The sequence below is a fragment of the Haliaeetus albicilla genome, chromosome 3 (genome assembly GCF_947461875.1).
Source record: "Haliaeetus albicilla chromosome 3, bHalAlb1.1, whole genome shotgun sequence".
In the NCBI taxonomy this organism is placed as follows: domain Eukaryota; kingdom Metazoa; phylum Chordata; class Aves; order Accipitriformes; family Accipitridae; genus Haliaeetus; species Haliaeetus albicilla.
In genome coordinates, this window is record NC_091485.1 from 29,851,166 (window position 1) to 29,869,874 (window position 18,709).

The window sequence follows — 18,709 nt, forward strand, 5'->3', positions numbered from 1 at the left end:
GGAGGTGGGGTTCACTATGGGTTTGGAAGAATTTTACTCTATGTATTTCAATGCCCCCATCAAAGGCAGATCTGGAGTGCCTGTAGGATAACTATGGGCTTTAGGGAAACAAGCAGAAGGGACTGTAACTGAAGTTCCTATTATTTATAACTTCTTAAAATTCCAGGCATTTTTATTCTCTCCAATGACAAAATTATAGTTAATGACCACAATCATTTTGTTTATATTTAACAGTTATAGTTCACAAAGATTGGCAAAGCATGGCAGCAGGTCTTCTGCAACCAAGTTCATGTGACCTCCACACCTGAACTACCAGTAGAGAGAGCTCGGTTATTAAGATCAGTCCTGCCGTTTTCTTGACCTGTATTTTCCCTGAATTCCATAATTCTAGAGTTGAAACTACCTGTTCAAAATGCAAGACAGTCCTCTCACAACAGGAGTGGGCAGGACAGGCCACAAGCAGTATCAAGCAAGAGCTAGGGATATATTAGCAGGGAAAGCAGTCACTGGGGGTGGGGAGAGGAACAGGAGAGGGTGTGGGGGTCAGGCACAGCAGGATCTAACTGTTGCGGAGCACCCTCCTCAAGAAATGGGGATGTAGTCCTTACTCCTAAATCCTGCTATTTTATTCCAGAATGTCTAAACCACATCTAACCCACTGGCAAAGTGGGGGTCTCTACCTCCCTCATCTGTTAATACCATGGAGACTGTAACAATGCTCTACTGCAATTAGTTATTTCACAAACTTGAGAAGACAGCTGTGGTGTTACTCTAAGGTTCCTCAACCCTACAGATCGTCTGTGTAAGTATTAATATAGTTCCACCTCAAAAGCCCTAGCAATCAGGCTTCAAAGCCAGGATCTTGCAGAAGCAGCAAATGCCAGTAGCAAGTCAAGTGTGTAACATTCCTTTGGTCTCCTGGAGTTTAATTTATTTAACTTTAATCATATGAAACCATATAGCCTGAGATACGGAGTACTGTATAATCAATGGGGAAAGGCACCTCCAGGACACAATTTTATCCTAAAAAGATGCATCTCTTTCCATTGAATAGACAACCACACCAGACCAGTCATGGAAATTTTAGCTGGCTAAGGTTGCACGCTGAGATGAATCTCAAGCCCTATATTCAAACATTATGATTAAGTTTTGATTTACATGACCTAATTATATGCTGTTTCCAGAAGAATATCTGAGTCATTCAATGTCTAGAACAGACATTTTTTTAATTAAACAAGATACTGTAGTAAAATTATGCTCTACATTACACCAGCACTGAGTTGGTACCATTTATCCTCTTTGCTTTAATCTCTGTACCTTAGTTCCCATGTGTGCAATGCTGAGTATACTACCTAATGTTACTAAGAATGTTATGAAGATAAAAATCTAAAATAGATCTAAAATACAGCATTACAAGCATTATGAAAAACCTCATGAAGAAATTAATATTCTGTGGTCAGTACAAGATAAATAAAGGGCAAATAAAGCCTGGGGCTCCATGCATGACTGAGGATAATAAACACTGAATGTGCACTGCTGGAGACACAGGGATCTTTTGGACAAACTAAGAGTTCCATGAAGCTTGGCAATAATGAAATCCGATTTCCTATGGATTTGGATCTTGAAGTGAATTAAATTTGATATCCGTGATGCAAGCTCCAGCTGGAGTGGCTGGGTGAAGCATTTTTCAGTCTCTCTGTGTGGTTGGTCATCTCTGTCTCATACTGTATGAACTAACGCTGAAGACTTTCCTTCTGCAGAGTACTCTGCCTCTCCTCCAGCCAGCACCTTATTTTCACGGAACTTCTTAGGAGCTTAATTATCTTTTAGTTTGACCTCTCACATTTGTTTAAAATCAGCGAGCAAGTTCCAAAGGTACTTTAGGAGCAAAAGAATAGGACACACAGTGTAACCTCAAAAATCTTGTTGCCATAGGAAAGGAAGGTAAAGAGATGAAGGAAGGACAGAATTGAGGCCTGCTACTTCCAAATGTTCATCTCAAATGACATCCAGCTGTTAAACATTAAATGTTACTCTCAACAGCACAGGGCAAGGTCTTAAATGGATTTTGACTGTTCTCTGCTCAGCAGATACATGTTTATTTAATATTATATTAAAATAATCTTAGTAGTCAATCACTCTTTGGAGGTACACAGAACACAAGTTCCCAGAAAAGGGAAAAACCTCTTTTTTTTTAATACAGTTTCCCTCCTTCTGCTCCTAGTTTAGAAAAATACCAACCACCACACCCACAAAGACAGAAATATGAAGGCTTTACTGTTTTTTTAAAAAGCTAGTTGAGAAGAGTACTAGTCGTCAAGCCGTGAAACCAAACACCACAAAAGTGCAAATACTAACTGCATTCTGGGTGGTATTTTTTGGTTTTGGTTGTTTTTTGGGGGACTGACTCACAAGTACTAATAGTTCACTGGCAACCAGAAGCATTGTTAAGGAACAGCTGCCATCTATTAATGAACAGGTTTAGGCATATCTGAGACTCATAAGAATTGTGAATAAATAAAATACTGTTGTTATTTGTCAACATGTCTAAGCAAACCTCTGGAATAAGCTGTCATTAACATTCATTTCCACTGCAGCCTTTTGAATACAATCAAATCAGTTATTATCAACTGATTGGTCTGAAAATCGTGAGTTCTCAAAAATATGGCATGACTCCTTAGCTGTTACCAATGTGAGCTGACAAATAACATCTGATTATTTTAATGAGACTACCCATGTAAATTAGAGCTGTAGGACTGAGACCCAGCAGAGAATGGCTGAGATGGTAAATATCTGAAAGGTCAAGCAGTGCTTTAGTTATCTGAATCACTGAGATACAGAAGTCTTCTCCCTCCCTTAAGCCCACTACAAGTAAAATCACAAAATAAGAGATAGGAAAATGCAGCACAAAATAATTACAATACAAACTTGGGGGTTTTTGGTGTGGGGTTTTTTTTTGTCTGACACATTTTAACGTGGTTTTTTTTCCCAGTCCTCCACCGAACCACAACTTGTTCTAAATTTCAAGAGAATCAAGCAGCTCATTACTTCTGTATGAGCTCTGTAACTCCGGACATTGATCTTCCTCATCTACAGGAGTGTTTTCTGTAGATTTAGTTAATAAAGAAATGCCTGTAGTAGATGGTGAACAAGAATGTATATAAAAAATCCTAGACTTCCTCATATTAATACAGCCTAGTGCAGTGCATCTCAAAATGGTCTACTGCCTGCCAGCCTGCCCTGCCTATCTATCTTACTTCTGAATGACCTCCACATACTTCCCAAAAGCATGGCCATAACAGACTTTTTCAGGGAGTTCCTTAAACCGAGTTTCCTCTGTGGGACTGCCAAAGCAATGACATGCTTCCACTGAAGCATCTCATCAGTCTGGGACAGGTGGTCCTACTGCAGAAGTAAGGGAGGCTCAATATCCTGCTACCTCAGACATAGGTGTCCTGGGCCAAAACATTGTGCAAAGCTGTATCTCCTTTTTACAATCAGTAAGTACATATTTTACCACTACAGAATGGATGTATGACTGAAGTGATCTCAGACTGGCATCTATCATGTCATTTTTCACAGCTGCTAGTCACACTTCCTACTGCATTTTCCCTTCTCCAAAATTTCATCAGTTAGAGGAAGTTAAAATTCAAGTACTACATTCAGTTTCACAGTTTTGTGAACAAGCAAATTATTTTGTCGAACCTGAAAACCATGATGAAACTGTAGGGTAGATTTATTTTTTTTACTGTGAACTCTATCTTATCAGGCCAGTGGCAAAACCAATCGGGCTAAAGGAGTCCTTGTTTAAATCAACAATTGCATTTCACCAAAAATGGCAAATTATACACCAAAGTAATGGTACATGTTGCCCCATCAGAGATTGCAAACATTTCTAGATAAGGTGAAATGTTACTACAGACAAACTTGACAAATTGTCACAGACATATTTTTCCAAACACACATGCATGCATGCAGTGTACAACTGTATTCTCAAGCAGTTCTAATTAAAGCCATGCAGCAGCGTAACATTTTCAACATGGTCTCAATTTGTTTGCATGTCCATACTACAAAACCCATGAATTTTCATGAAGATGAGTAGGAATACTAAAGTTCCACTTAAAGTAAAATAAGTGCAGGCAATCTTAATGTGAGAAATATCCAAACATCATTTCTGCACACTGCAGAGAATTTTCTTGGATCTTGCCCACACGCACTGTGCAGAAATGCTTGCTTCACAGATATTTGTCTTTGCAGCAGTTATGATCATAGCTGTTGTTTTCATGCTTCATAACAACAAATATATTCTCTATTTACAGTAGACAATGTCTTTTTCACTTACAAGAAAATCAGAGTTATCTTATTTGAGACTGTCTGGTGACCATTCAAGGACCTGCCATTATCCTCCTGTTCTAAATGATATTTGACTGTTGAGTTGCTGAGCTTCATTTTCATGCTAAAGGAATCAAAAGCTTTTCTTCTTTTTTTTCCCCTCCTCCAAAATAACCAAATACAGCTTGTGTTACTGCATAATATGACAGGACCTTGATTTAGAAGCCATCCAACCCTGAGCTATTATTCTGACCATCCCCTATGGCTACTTAATCAAAACACTGCAACTTGTGACTTTGTCAGTAATTTTGCTCATTTATCTTTATTATGACTTCAATAGTATTCGGAATGGAAGGTTAGTTTTGTATAACTAATATTGGTGATGAATGGCAATGATAATGCATTGCATGAAGAACATCCATTAATGTCTAAAATAATATCCTACTGTCTAAAAATAAATTGCGATGCAAAACATTCTCAGAGCTAATTAACAATAATTCAGTCCTACAAAAGTATTGCAACTCTGACCTTTAAGCCAACACACTCGAAGTAGTTAGAGATGCTGACTCTGACAGCTACAGTGTTGATTCTACCACTAATTAACTCAAATCTTTAGGTCCTAATAACTTCAAAAGCACTAGCATAAATCATCCAAACAAACAGCTATGAACTTTGGATAAAACATTTGATTGCTGAACATAACAGATCCGCTCATTCCATCAGCATGCAGCATCTTCACAGTGTGCATTTTCTGCAGAAACCTACAGGAGAAAGGAATCTTCCTGGCATGGAATTGGGACTACTCTGGAGCTCTTAACCTCTCCCTTGAAGAAAAGCATGGGAAGGAAAGCCACAAATGCAGTTTCCCTGAATTTTCACCTTCTCTCTGAAGTGTATTTTACCTGCTCCCCTCTTCTGTTGTTCTCTTCTCCCACAATTCTTCTCCCCTACATTCCTCCTCTGTTATGTCTACAGCTACAGGATCCCCCCAAAATATTAACTCCATAATGCAAAAACAGCACTGGCTGTGCTTTGCTAAATGTCTTCTGTATTTACAACCTTGTTTACCCAATCTGTCAAGAAAAATCTCCCATTTTCTTTCTATTCAGAAAAGGAGCCTACCTTTTCCAGTATTTCCTTAGTCAAGACTGAGAATGCATCCTCAATGTTCACATTATCTTTAGCACTGGTTTCAAAAAAGGGTATTCCATGTTCCCAAGCAAGCTGAAATACAAATGTCGGCAATGGGATGAATAGTCTTCAGGAAAAAAAAAACTTCCTGATACTAATAGCAAGAGATGTAGAGGTGTTCTGACAGCTTCTAACATGCTATATAAACACTGACTAAGTAAATGTCAGCTCAATAAAGTACTCTATATTCATCCTCAGTTTATATATTTCAGGTAACTCTTAAAACATTCTTCCTAAGTGTTTATATTTTCAGAACAGCTTTTTTAACTTATCTTTACTTGTAAATAAGAAGAATAAAGTCTAGTGGCTCTGTTCTCAAATGTTTTGATTTATTTGGAAAATGAACTGTCTCCTAGGCAATTATTTAGAGGAAACTAATGGAGTGCCGACAGAAAAGTATAGATACAAATGTACCAAAAACTGTAGAAAAAGAGGAGTGATGAAATATAAAAAAGAGATGCTCCTTTTTATCAGGGAGAGAGAAGCACAGAGATAATAAGCAAGCAAAGAACAGATATGTATGAGAAAACATATTATGGTAATAGGAGAAGAGAGAAAATACTTAGAAGAAAAGGGCAGCATAGGCTTTACATTGGTTGATTTTATTTAATTTACTCATGTTCTCTCACTTCCAGTGTATTTCCCTTACAGATAGCTTAGAGATATGTTGGCATGAGGGAAAAAAAAAACCACAACAAAATTAATAGTTTTTTAATCTCCTAAACTTTTTCTAATTTATACAGTTAAATACATGGAGAAAAACAGTTGCATCATTGCCTCCCAAGGGAGGGGGTCAAGGTAAGAATAGTATCTGCCAGAAAAACACAGTGGGAGACTCTATTAATTCCCTTTGCAATGGATCCTTTGTCAGTACACATCTGGAGAAGACTATCACAGGCAAAGAAAATACCCTACTGCTTATAACGGCTAGAAAATCCTGTAATTACTAACCACTTAATGATTTATTTGGAAGGCTCTCCATTAGGATAAAAAGTTTAATGTTGGCAGTTATGTTTGCTTTCACTGAGCTCTAGAAGTAACAAATCAATGCTTTACAAAAATTCCGAAATCAGAGCATGAAGGTACAAGAATTGGACTTCAAAGTTTTAGTCAAAATGCAATAAAGATTATATCAAAGGTAGAAAATGAAGTAAGCAAAATGGTTTCTTTTCCAAAATGCTATAAGAAAATGTGATTTTGAAAATAAAGGTTGAGATCTGGACCATTTCTTAAGACAGACTACTTCATAAGGGATTCTGCAACTCCAGCTGACTGCTATGAACTGGTTTTGGTACTGCAGCAACTTGTTAGAGAAAGTTACGATCATCTGACTATTGGCAAGAGTCAATGCAAAACAATGATGCATAATGGTTCATAAAGAAAAATACAGCCAATAAAGTGGAGAAGATTGGTTTGCAGCTTATAAAGTACACAGATTCTACTATTAAATATTCCTTTTTTCTTTCCTGTGTCATGTAACAGACTCCTAGAGGCTACCTATGTACAAACTCTGATGAAGACGAACCATTTTAATCATGGAATCACAGAAATAATTTGGAAATATAACCCCACTTGAAATAGGACTACTGCCACTAACCCCTACAATATGGGGTCAGCCGTGGCTTTGCCTACCTGAGTCTCGAAATCTGCCAACGATGAAGATTCTACAACCTTTATGGGACTCTGTTCCATGGCTACATCACCCTTCTACTGCAACTGGTTGTCCTTACCTCCAACCTGAACCTCCCAAGCCAGGACTTGTGTCTGCTGCCCCTTGCTTTATTGTCTGTCTCTGCCGAGAAGAGTCTATTTCTGTCATTTGTTCAACTACAATTCAATTGCTGTAGACCAATAACAAGGCTCCTTAGCCTCTTTACCCAGCTCCCTCAGTTCTCCTCATGGATTACTGGTACTAGACTCCAGTCATCTTTGTAGCCATTTGCTGGACTCTCTGCAGTTTCTCGACACACTTGAAATGGGAGAGCCAAAGCTGGACACAATATTCCATGTGGCCTTGCCAGCACTAAGTAGGGGGGATAGTAATCTCCCCAGATCTACCACCCATTATCCTTCTAATGTAGCCCAACATGCTTTTAAGCAATGAGAGAACACTGTTGACTTACATTCAAGCTGGTGTTCATTGTAACCTGGCAGTCCTTTGCAGCAGGGCAGTGACTCATGCCTGGGATTATTCCATCCTGGGTGTAAAACTTTGCACTTCTTACTGAATTTCATGATGTTTCTGTTGGCTCAGTTCTCAAGTTTACCAAGGTCCCACAGAATTGGTGTTCTCCCATTTGGTGTGCCAGTCACACCCCTTAACCTCATGTCACATGCAAATCTCCTTGTATCATCAGCCAGATCACTGATGAGGATGTTGAACAATGTGAGCCCCACTACACACCCCTGATGTACTCTGCTCATTACTAGCTACCAACCAGACACACAGCCTTCGATCACTACCCTTTGCCTCTGGTAGTCCAGCCAGTTTTCAGTACAGCTAATGGACCACTTGTCCAGCCCACATTTCCTAGCTTCCAAGTGAGGATGCCATGGGAAGGGTGACAAAAACCTTATTAAATTCAAGATGTATCACAATCACCGCTATTCCCTTGTCCACAGAGTCATTTCCTGGCATCCAGGACGGTGAAGCACAATTTGCCCACTGTTGACTATTCCAGATTATCTTTGTGTCCCTTATGTCCTTGGAAAAGGATTTGATGACAACATGCTCCATGATCCTTCCACTGACTGAAGCCAGGTTGACTGAGTACAGTTCCCTGAACCCTCTTACTTGCCTTTTTTAAAGACAGGTGTCATGCTGGCATCTTTCTAGTCAACAGGAATGTCTCCTAACCGCCATAATTTTTCAGTTGACTGGCAGTGGCCCCAGTCACTCTGACCAGCTCTTTTAGCACAATTAGGTGAACTTCATCATGCCAACGGATGCATCCAACTTTCCTAAGCAGTTTCCAATTCAATGTTTTCCCACTGCTGGCTGACCTGCTCCCTCCCAAACCATGCCAGTACACACAAAGGTGTGGGAGCAAGCTCCATCCATGAAGACCAATGCAAAAGAAAAAATAAAATAAAATCAAAAAACCTTGAGTACTTCAGCTCCTCTGTATCATGTTACTACATTGCCTACAACACCTATTAACGCACTCCCATTTTCTCTGTATGTGCACAATATTGGTTAAAGAAGATTAATGTATGTATTAGTCCTATTCACCTTGCATACTGGTAAGTACTGTGGCAAGCAAGTCCTCTAAAAATGTAGCTAGATGGAAAAAACCCCAACAGTCCAGTGTTAAAGCAGATGAAGTATGAAAACAGCTTTGGCTACTCCCTCTCATAAAGAAACTGGAAAGGCACATTAAAAGAATTACCTTTTTTTGCCTTTGGGAGCATCCTGAATAGATCCATAAATAAAATACCTAAATACATTTACAAACCTATGGGAATTATACTACTGGGAAATGTTATTTTATATTATCCTTGAGAACAGTTTGGAGATCTTGAGTGAAATAAGCTCATGTCTTACAATAACAAAATAAGTAATGCCAATATCTCTTCCAAGGTGAAATTTAATTCCAGTTGCTCATTTCTTTTAACTCAAAATATACTGCTTCCTAGCAAAGTGCTGCTATGATTTCTTAGTGTTGAAATCAGAGGGATGTGTCTGAAATATTCCTAGAACTGTGCAGAATTTTTTTTTCATTTGTATTGTACCTGTAAAATCAGCTTTGAAGGCAGGCACATGAAGACAGCAAAAGCAAAAAAAGGAAGGATGTTTTACTTGGCTCTTCCTGTTAGAAAGATTTGATAGGAGAAAAATGGCCACATTCTACCAAGTCATAGAACCTTCAACATTTTTATTTATTTTTCAGAGAAAAAGATAATGTTATTGGGAGGTGGGTGGGTTTGGAGGAGCCCAAGAAGGTTGAGTTCAAACTTTTGTCAAAGTGAATAAAAAGTTACTAAGACAAGAAAACACTTCATAGTGATAAAATTAAACACATTGATTTCTGAGTGATCAAAATTATATAATTACAAAAGAAAACAACAAAAAATATAATTTCTCAGCATTAAATTAGTCTATAAAGTGGCATAATGATGGCCACTCAGTTATGACAGATTGTTATAGAAATGCCAACATAGATAAGATTCCCAGGGAATCTAGGGTCTTCTCTGCAAGGCTCTGAAGAGAACAATACTTAGCGCTCATAATCACAGGGTAATATGAAATATGTAAGTATGAATTATTATGTGGCAGAGTTAGTATCAAACTATTTTCCCCTCTTAATACGCACATTTTCTTCTTTGGAGTGAGAGGACAATTATTAGCTCTCTCTCTGCTAATGGAATCTGTATCCAGCTGGTTCAGTCAGATTCTTCAGCATTTGTAAATCATGTTAAAAGAAGAAATAGTATAACTGAAGAGCTGCCTTCCCTCAAAACACAGGAGAAATCTAGAAAGCAGACTCATTGGTGAGGAGGTAATGATTTGTTTCTGAAGAAAACCCACTACATTAAGAGAAATTTTGATTGCATGGTTAAGTACACAGATGACAGAAAATGTCATGGTTAATACCATATGCAAAACCCTACTACTGCCCTCTTGTGCACATGCATCCAGTTACTCTAGATTTCTGACTGCATTCTTTGAGAGTATACACATATTTTTCAGCAACCTTATTCCTTGTACACAGATTAGTACATTAACATTGGAAGTACCTTGCATATGAACAATGAACTTTCAAAAATTTCTATTCATAATGCTGTTGAAAATGTGATGCTATTTTTTAAAGTTCCCTAATCTGGGATTATATAATTGGCAAAAAATTATCAGTGTTCTTTTCTTTAAACACAAGACATCCTGCCTGATTCACTCCCTCCTTAACACCAGTTCTTCCCTTACACATGGTCAGCAGGTATAAACTATACTGCAGTCTCAGCTGTACGACATATACACAGTTAGAACTAGGGGAGCTGGATGTTCCATAAATGTATCTGTCCAGTATTACTTAGGGCTATTCACAGACAATGGAGATCACAGTGCACAGGCTGCCAGAATAGTTCTTCATAGTCAGGCTGTAGCAAAAAAATCATTGATGGGCACATCAGATACCAGAAAAAACTATGCACAATGTACTAGGCATTATATTTTAGAATTCCACATTAAAACAGTCCTCTGAAAATGCAGACTTTAAAATATTTTTAGTTTTAATTCAAAATGTAAGATTTCTGTCGTAACGCCTAATACTTTTAAGGTACATTTTAACCTTTAAAATAAAAATTGGTATTCTAAAGAGATCAGCTAGGAGTTACTTAATGCATCTCTGCTCATATGTTAAAAAACCCCAACCACTCCAGAACTCCACAACTGTTCTTCTGGAGCAATTCCTAATAGAATTTTTTGAATTCAGGAGCTTTTTATCATTTTCAGTGTAACAGCTCACAGTCACATATTAAGATACTCAGGAGAACCCAAAGAAAGTACCAGTCATCAATACCTTTTCTCCTTTCTGTTTTGGAACTACACGTTCTGACTCCTTATCACACTTGTTGCCCAACAGTATTACGTCCACTTCATCACCTGCTTTCTAAAAGAGAACCAGCATTAATAAGTGTCAAGTAAGAAAAAAGCAAACAACAAAAGCCCTTCACCTTCAGCTCACACTAACCTTCAACACTTCATTTACTTGAAAGTAAAGGCTAAATTCTGTCCTGACCTTTTCATCTGTGGAAATATTTTCCATCAGTTACTGGGATTCAGAGGAAAAAGCAATACTGCAAAGAGCAGAAAAAAGCCGCCTACAAGTGCAGGGCATAATTTGCAACCCCTTTCAGAAGATATAAAGTATACGGTGCATGGGCACCATCTTCTGATGAATGCTCCATCTTGAGGCTTTAAAGTGACTGGAAATGCCCCAGATTCACAGACACTGCCCTCCCTAAAGTAATGGGTTTATGGATTAGCATTAGTCTGGTCTACATCCAGCACTCACAAGTAAAAAGGAAGGAATTTGCTGCACCTGAGAGAGCACCTCTCTGTGCTTCACTTTTGCACACAGACAGTAAAATTACATTCAAAGTGTTAAAACTCAACATAAAACTTTGATTATTCCAAGACACTTGGAAGAAGGCAATAGATTTTTAATGAAGTAAAATTTAAAAACCTCATTGATTTCAAAAGGAAGAAAAATCTAGCTTTTTGACCTTGTCTCCATCCTTCGTTCCACTAATCCAGTTACGTACATGATGACTGTGAAATGCACTGGGTGCTTTACATCAGTGTTATTTTAAGATAAGCCATTGTAACTACACATGACTGGAATAATGACAAGGAAAGAGAACAGTTCTGCAACAACATGTAGAATTTGAAAACTGACATTTGTTGTGAAAATCATAATATTTAAAACCACTTTTGATGCTTAAATGGAGGAACCTGAGGGTCTCCATCTAGAGACAATTAAAGTTAACATGGTCTGATTCCATGGCTTATATTCTGAAAGTACATGCTCACACAGCTTCTCTGATGACTCAAAAAGCCTAGTCTCAGGCTGCAGGTCTCTTTACAAGGACGTTGATGAAATCTCTGATCTTTGTCCAAGTCTTAATTTTTATAACTTTGCCTTAAGAAAAAAACAGGCACAGACAATTGTCTTCCCCAGAGCTCACACACATACACATGGACACACGTACCTCCCCTCAGAGAAATACAAAGAAAAACCTCTATTCATTAAAGGATGACAGAATCATTATTTTTAGTCCATCTGCACTTTTACAACTAAGTTGCCTAATTTGTAGAGTACAGCAGTAGGCACAATTTATTATTGAAGAACACTATTTCGGTTTTTTTTAATCCACTCTCATTCTAGAGTCAGCTAATTTCATTTCATACCCACAGCTGATGTTCAAGATAATGTAGTCTTAAAATGAAGTAAACTCATCATAAGAGTACAAAGTACAGGCCTAAAATACAGAATCAATCTAACCTGGATTAATAGACCAAAATGTTGGCTGTTTCAGAATGCATCGAAGCTTTACTCATTAAGGTCAATGGTCCTCCTACATAAAATTACGTACATCAGTCCCTAAAATAGGGTAAATAGCCAATTTAATATCATCACATAACCAACTTTTTAAGACTGTATGTAGCTGAAGGTTTTACAAGTGACATTTGACTTCACTCTGAAATAAAAGGTCAAAGGGAAATACTAGCACACTTTCTGTACAAAGCCATAAAACCATCCTGTAAATGTACTTCTGTACAAACAGCACAAATTTTTGCAGTACGAGTGTTCTTTCTAAACAGCTTCAAATAGTAACAAAATTTAAAGGAGGTTAGAGATACCAGGCCAGTAAGTATTTATTTCAGCAAATAACTATTATTTCTACATTATATTAATGTAATAATATATTTTCACTTTGAATGGATCCTCCACCAAAGCACTCAAGTACTCCTTTTTTTTAAAGATGGTATCTTGCAGTTTCTTGCTTTTAGAAAACTAAAAAATATACACCAAATGACGTCCATTTTAAATTTTGAAACCTGATTATATAGATGAAGTCTTAAAAAAATAAGTCAATACAACTAGGCAGAAGTTTGACCATGTGCTCAGTTGGCATAAAAACTGCAGAGGTACACTGATTTGAATTGGCCAAAAATATGGCTCTTCAGTGCTTCCAAAAGCTCACTGTGTATTTTAATCCTCTTTTATTTATAGCTCAGGAATAAGCCTTCCAAATGCAAAATCTATAGCTAAAAAGAGGATAGTTATTTCACAGTTGTTAAGATGCTATTATGCAAGTCAGCACTGACTAAGCTAATAGAGTCAGGAAACATTTTTTTCACATGTCATGGAAAAATACTATTAAAAATTTCATCAATTTCATCAAGGCAAAAAGAAATTTTTTTTTTTTTGAGAAGTGAAAAAAGAAAGTGTTTTGCTTTGGTATGTCAAAAATACATCCAGATTCTTTGGTTCACTCTCCTCAGTTTTTCTTCTGGTTTTAACATTTCAGAATTCACATTTTACTGAAATTTAAAATAAAAATAATCTGACCTTGGAGAAAACCTACCTGATTTTTTTTAAACGTCCAAAAAAGAAATATCCAGCACTATATTTGTCTCCAGAAATTGGAGTCGAGACTGACCAAGTTTTTTTGAAGAGTGTGGAGCCACCAGGTCTCAGCAAAAGGTTTTTTTTCCCCCACTGGATTCCCTGGCAGCTGGAGCCAGTGGTAGCAGAAGCCAGGCTGCTGTGACCGGTGGCCACAGGAGGGAGCAGTGCCAGAGCCTCAAACGCACCAGTGCCAGGGACCGGACTAGGCACACCGGACTCGCACACAGTAATACCACGGTGCGTTTCAGCAGCCTGCTGTGATAGGAGCCATCCATCCACGCCCTGAACTAATTACAGTACTGCTCAACTTTCACCTAGCCTATGCACTCAACCAGGTAAAGACCCAACTCCTTGACTGTGTGGTGATTAACAGAAATCAAGAATGCAAAAGGGAAAGTATCTTGCTCATCCCTTTTCTATGTAATTCTCCCCCCAACCCCCCTCAATGTTAGGTCTTTTTTTCTGCACTTGTTCTCATTTTGCAGGGAAAACTATTTCACAGAAGTGCTGTGAAATTATGTGTCAAAAGTAGCACGGACACCTTTATCGAAAGAGAACTACATCACATTTGTACTTAAAGGTTATTGGGAGAAACTATCCCTTCGCTTTTTAAATGGTGAGCGCAGACCCTACCGTGTAATGGCTGGCCTCAACCCTCTCCTGCAGCAAATCGAGCGTGATGACCCAAAGCTCATCCAGACTCCTTGTTGCATAAAGCTGTCTATCCAGAATCACCATCTTGTCCCTCCACCACATTTCCAGAGTGTAGCTGTGCAGGGCTGCATGATGTTGATACTAACTGATTACAGTTTGAAAAGGGAACAGAAGTTTGTTTGCAGGTCAAAACAGTGAAATCAAGAACTCCGATCTGATACATACACTATGGTAATGCTTAATTAGTTTCTATTTGAGGAAGAAATGTAGCATTAATATAATTTTTCAGATTTGAAGAGGAGACAGAAATATGCATGCTCATGCTGCAAGATGAAGGCTGAGCTGGGGAAGGCCGTAAAGCTGGGAAGTTTCCTCCTCCTCCTCACCAGACAATGACACTAGAAACTGATCCTTTGTATTAATGAAGAATAATTTGTTAGGAATACACTGTCCCCACAATCTCTTTGACAGCATCACACAGGCAGTGTTCATATTATGATTCCCATACATATGACTCTTTCCATATACTTTTCTAAGTAAGTGCCACATGATGACCTCAGTTACAAATGCCTGGTTTCCAGGACTGCAGTGGAATTGTACAAATGGCAGAATTTGTCTGTTAGCAAACTTAGACTTGATTAGATATAAACCAATTTATCCTCAAACTAGTCTAGGATTAGAGATAAACCAATTTAGCAGAGTGACAAGAACAAGAATTTTCAGTTCTAACCAGAGTTGTAACAACGAACCCACCTATGAACTGGAACGATTCGATCCTTTTGGCACCAAGCTTTCCCATCTAAAGATGAAAAACTCAGAAGAGTTTGAAGTCAAGCTAATTTACATTTGTAAAGCATTTTGCTGTGGTGCATTTATTTAAGCATGATGCAGAAATACTGAACGACAGTCCAGGTTCCCAACTCTCAGATGCATCTAATGCACCAAACCAGAAGAGGGCACTATGAAAAAACGGCCATAACCCAACACAGCCATACATGTCACATCCTGGTTGAGGAGTCACTTCTTTCAGAGAGCATAAATAGAAAGCTAATATATTCCAAGAACACTAAATTATGTCACCGAGACTTGCTACTTCATGAGAAAATGAATCTGTCCTCCCCATGCAGAAAATTCTGTGCTAGCAGAGAATTTCCAGCAGATAATCATTAAGAACTGGTACTGCCATCTTCATGCCACACCAGCAGACTAGCACAACGAAAATCAGTCCAGTGTATTTAAAAGAAAACTAGGGCCTACCATCTATGTCAAAAGTTTTTGGAGACCCAGATGCCATGCATGAATCATGGAGCAATTTAGGTTGGCAAGGACTTCTGGAAGTCATCTGGTCTAATCCCTTGTTCTAAGAAGGGCCAACTTCAAAGTCAGGTCAGGCTGCTGAAGACCCTGTTAAATCGAGTTTTAAGTATCTCCAGATCGTCTCTGGGCACCTGTTTGAGCATTTGACCTATTTTGAGGAACTTTTTGCTCATGTGTTAGTTGGAAGTTTGTTCAGAACAGCCTGGAAAGAACTGTTCTTTGCAAATGGATTTGGTACACAGTTACTTGTATCTGATTTTTAAAGGCCAAACAGAATCAGCTTTTGAGAACAGCTGCATACAATAGCTAAAAGCCATGTCAGCAGACAAGAGGAACACCTTAACAAATTGGACATCACCCACAAGCCTACAAATAAAGAATGGTTTCAGGTTCTAAAGTAGTTTTCCCGCAATTATCATGCTCCTAATGAGTGCATTAGAAATCCAATTTTTTTGCCAATAATGTCCTAAGATATTAATCTGCAAGTAAGCTTTTTTAAGTACAGTCATGTTACTTAGTTTCCTCTAGTTCTGAATACAAATATTACAACAATACAGATATGGCAGCATATTTATGTCTTGAACTTCCTTGAACAATAATTCATTTTTAATAGGAAAGCTGCTGTATTCCACACTTAAAATAATTGAAATACAATGAGAACATTACTGGTAATCTGATTGTAATAGCACTGACTGGCTAGTTTTTATAAAATCAATGGAGTTTTTAGGAATGCTAAATTGCTTAGATTGTTATTTTCAACTGTTATAAGAATGGCTTAGCACACTGAACAGATTTTTAAAAAACTTTGTTTAAAATCTCTATGTACATAGAATTCAAAAATGAGAGCATAATGTAATAACTGAATTGTCTCAAAAAATCCTGTTTGATTTGTTCAGATGCAGGCTTTACATTACCTATTAGTCTGATGTGTAATGAAACCTGTATCTGTTTCTCGTTTTAATTTTTTTTAAATGTCTACATTTGCACATTTTTAGGGGTGCTGTAGCAACAGCCAGTTTGATACTGGCCATTTGTGGGGAATTAAATACTGGTTTGCATTCACAGACCAAAGTAAATGCAGGGAATGTCACCAACCTCCAGTGAGTAATTAATTTTCATGAAATGCCCTGTGTTTTAACAGTTATTGCTTAAAAACACTTCTTTTGCAATGAATGGCCCCATATATTTTCACCAAGACACTTCAGAAATTGATATCCCACTAGGACTAAATTAAATTTTTTATTATTATCTAGCTCTACTACAACACTCACTAATTGCTAGTTTTGAGATTGGTACAATCAATCATGCAATTTACATTCCCAGAAATTGTTTTAAATTGAGGTTTTTTCCATTTTTTAAATTTTAAACTAACAAAGTACCTTCAGGGTTAAGATTAAACAATCTAAATATTAATAGCTTGAGTATGTTTACATGAAAGCTTTTAAGTGTCACAAACAGAAAGTAGGCTTGTGCAGGTGTGATTTCCTGATTGACTTCAGCAGCCCTAACCCTGCATGTTGGCTAGAAGAGCTAGTCCCATCCTTCCCTCCACTCCAGCCACATGGTCCTGATACTTTCTTTGCATTTGTGGTTGTGCATTGTAGCCCACTGAATCAGCCATCCTGTTGATCTAATTAAAGAGAACAAAATGACCCCTTTGAAGGCAGTATGAAGGTAGGTCAGTATTTTTTATATATGTATCTATCTCTCTCTATATATATGTATACACACACATACACATATCAATAGATGCACGTGTATATACATGTCTTTATGTATATAAAAATTTATATATATGGATAATCTACATATTCAGATTCAGATAACACTACACCTACTATCATACCGTGCACTGAGTTAAATCTTAGCTAATCATCAAACTGTACCACCACTGACATATCTAGCTATAACTTTTGTTGGTTTGCCTAACAGGAGAAGGAAACACACTTTTCTTAACAAAGTAACAAACGTGTATTAGTTGGAAGGGTGTGCAGACAAGCCAATAAGAATATTGTATCATCAAATCTCCTTCCTAACACATTACTCAAGGTAGGCTCTGTTGCCACCAAGACTTTTAAGATGGCTCGAAGGTCAAGGATTATGACGTGCTAGGTCACCATATTAATGTTCTTAATACTGAGGTAACATAAATGTAGTGTTTTACCAACAGTTTAAGATATCCTACATATATATTATTGGTTATATGACCATGTGTAGCTCATGAATTCATCCGTATACTGAAGCTGTGAAGAGAGAAAAGGATGCGTTTGATGGTTTTATTTTGAGCCCACTTTCCCAAGATGAACTCTCTCATCCATTATGTCATATTCCTACCAATTCACAGAGTATTACAAAAACTACCTGAATGTTTACTTGATTTTAATCAATAAAGAGTGCTATCTTGCTTGGATTCTTACAAAAGCATACTAACTTACACAATCACGCTAACTACAAACTTCCATGTTACTGCTTAGGGCAACCTCATTGCTCTCTACAGCTTCCTGAGGAGGGGAAGTGGAGAGGGAGGTGCTGAGCTCTTCTCCCTGGTATCCAGTGACAGGACACATGGGAATGGTTCAAAGTTGCACCAGGGGAGGTTTAGACTAGATATTAGGAAGCATTTCTTTACCGAGAGGGTGGTCAAACACTGGAACAGGCTTCCTAGAGAGGCGGTCGATGCCCCAAGTGTTTAAGAGGCATTTGGACAATGCCCCTAATAATATACTTTAACTTTTGGTCAGCCCTGACTAGTCAGGCAGCTGGACCAGATGATCATTGTAGGTCCCTTCCAGGAGAACTATTCCATTCTAAAACTGACCTGCCTCTACCTAACAGAGAACACATCAAGAGAGACCTAGCAATAAAGAGTCAGGGTACAGGGTTACAGGCAGCTGAATTATCTGATGTCTAAGGGCTTGCCCACTCCCCCCTCCCTGGTTCCTCCTTCACATTGTTCCCACATGTTCTCCTCCTGGCCTTCTTACTCCTGTTTACCTTGCGCCAACTCAAATAACTGTTAGACCTGTCTATGAACCTCTTAAGACTAACTGATGCAGCAGAAAACCATTCAACTGGTTTTGCTG

The 18,709-nt window shown here is 38.0% G+C and overlaps 1 protein-coding gene across 1 annotated transcript in view; it reads right to left on the reverse strand.

Annotated features, from left to right (window-relative positions):
* Positions 1–18,709, reverse strand: part of LOC104314242 (ras-related protein Rab-10) — a 33,463-nt gene that overhangs the window by 5,105 nt on the left and 9,649 nt on the right. Inside the window, 2 exon segments of the mRNA XM_069779243.1 lie at positions 5,455–5,556; positions 11,040–11,129. Of these exon segments, the coding sequence (XP_069635344.1) occupies positions 5,455–5,556; positions 11,040–11,129 (192 nt within the window).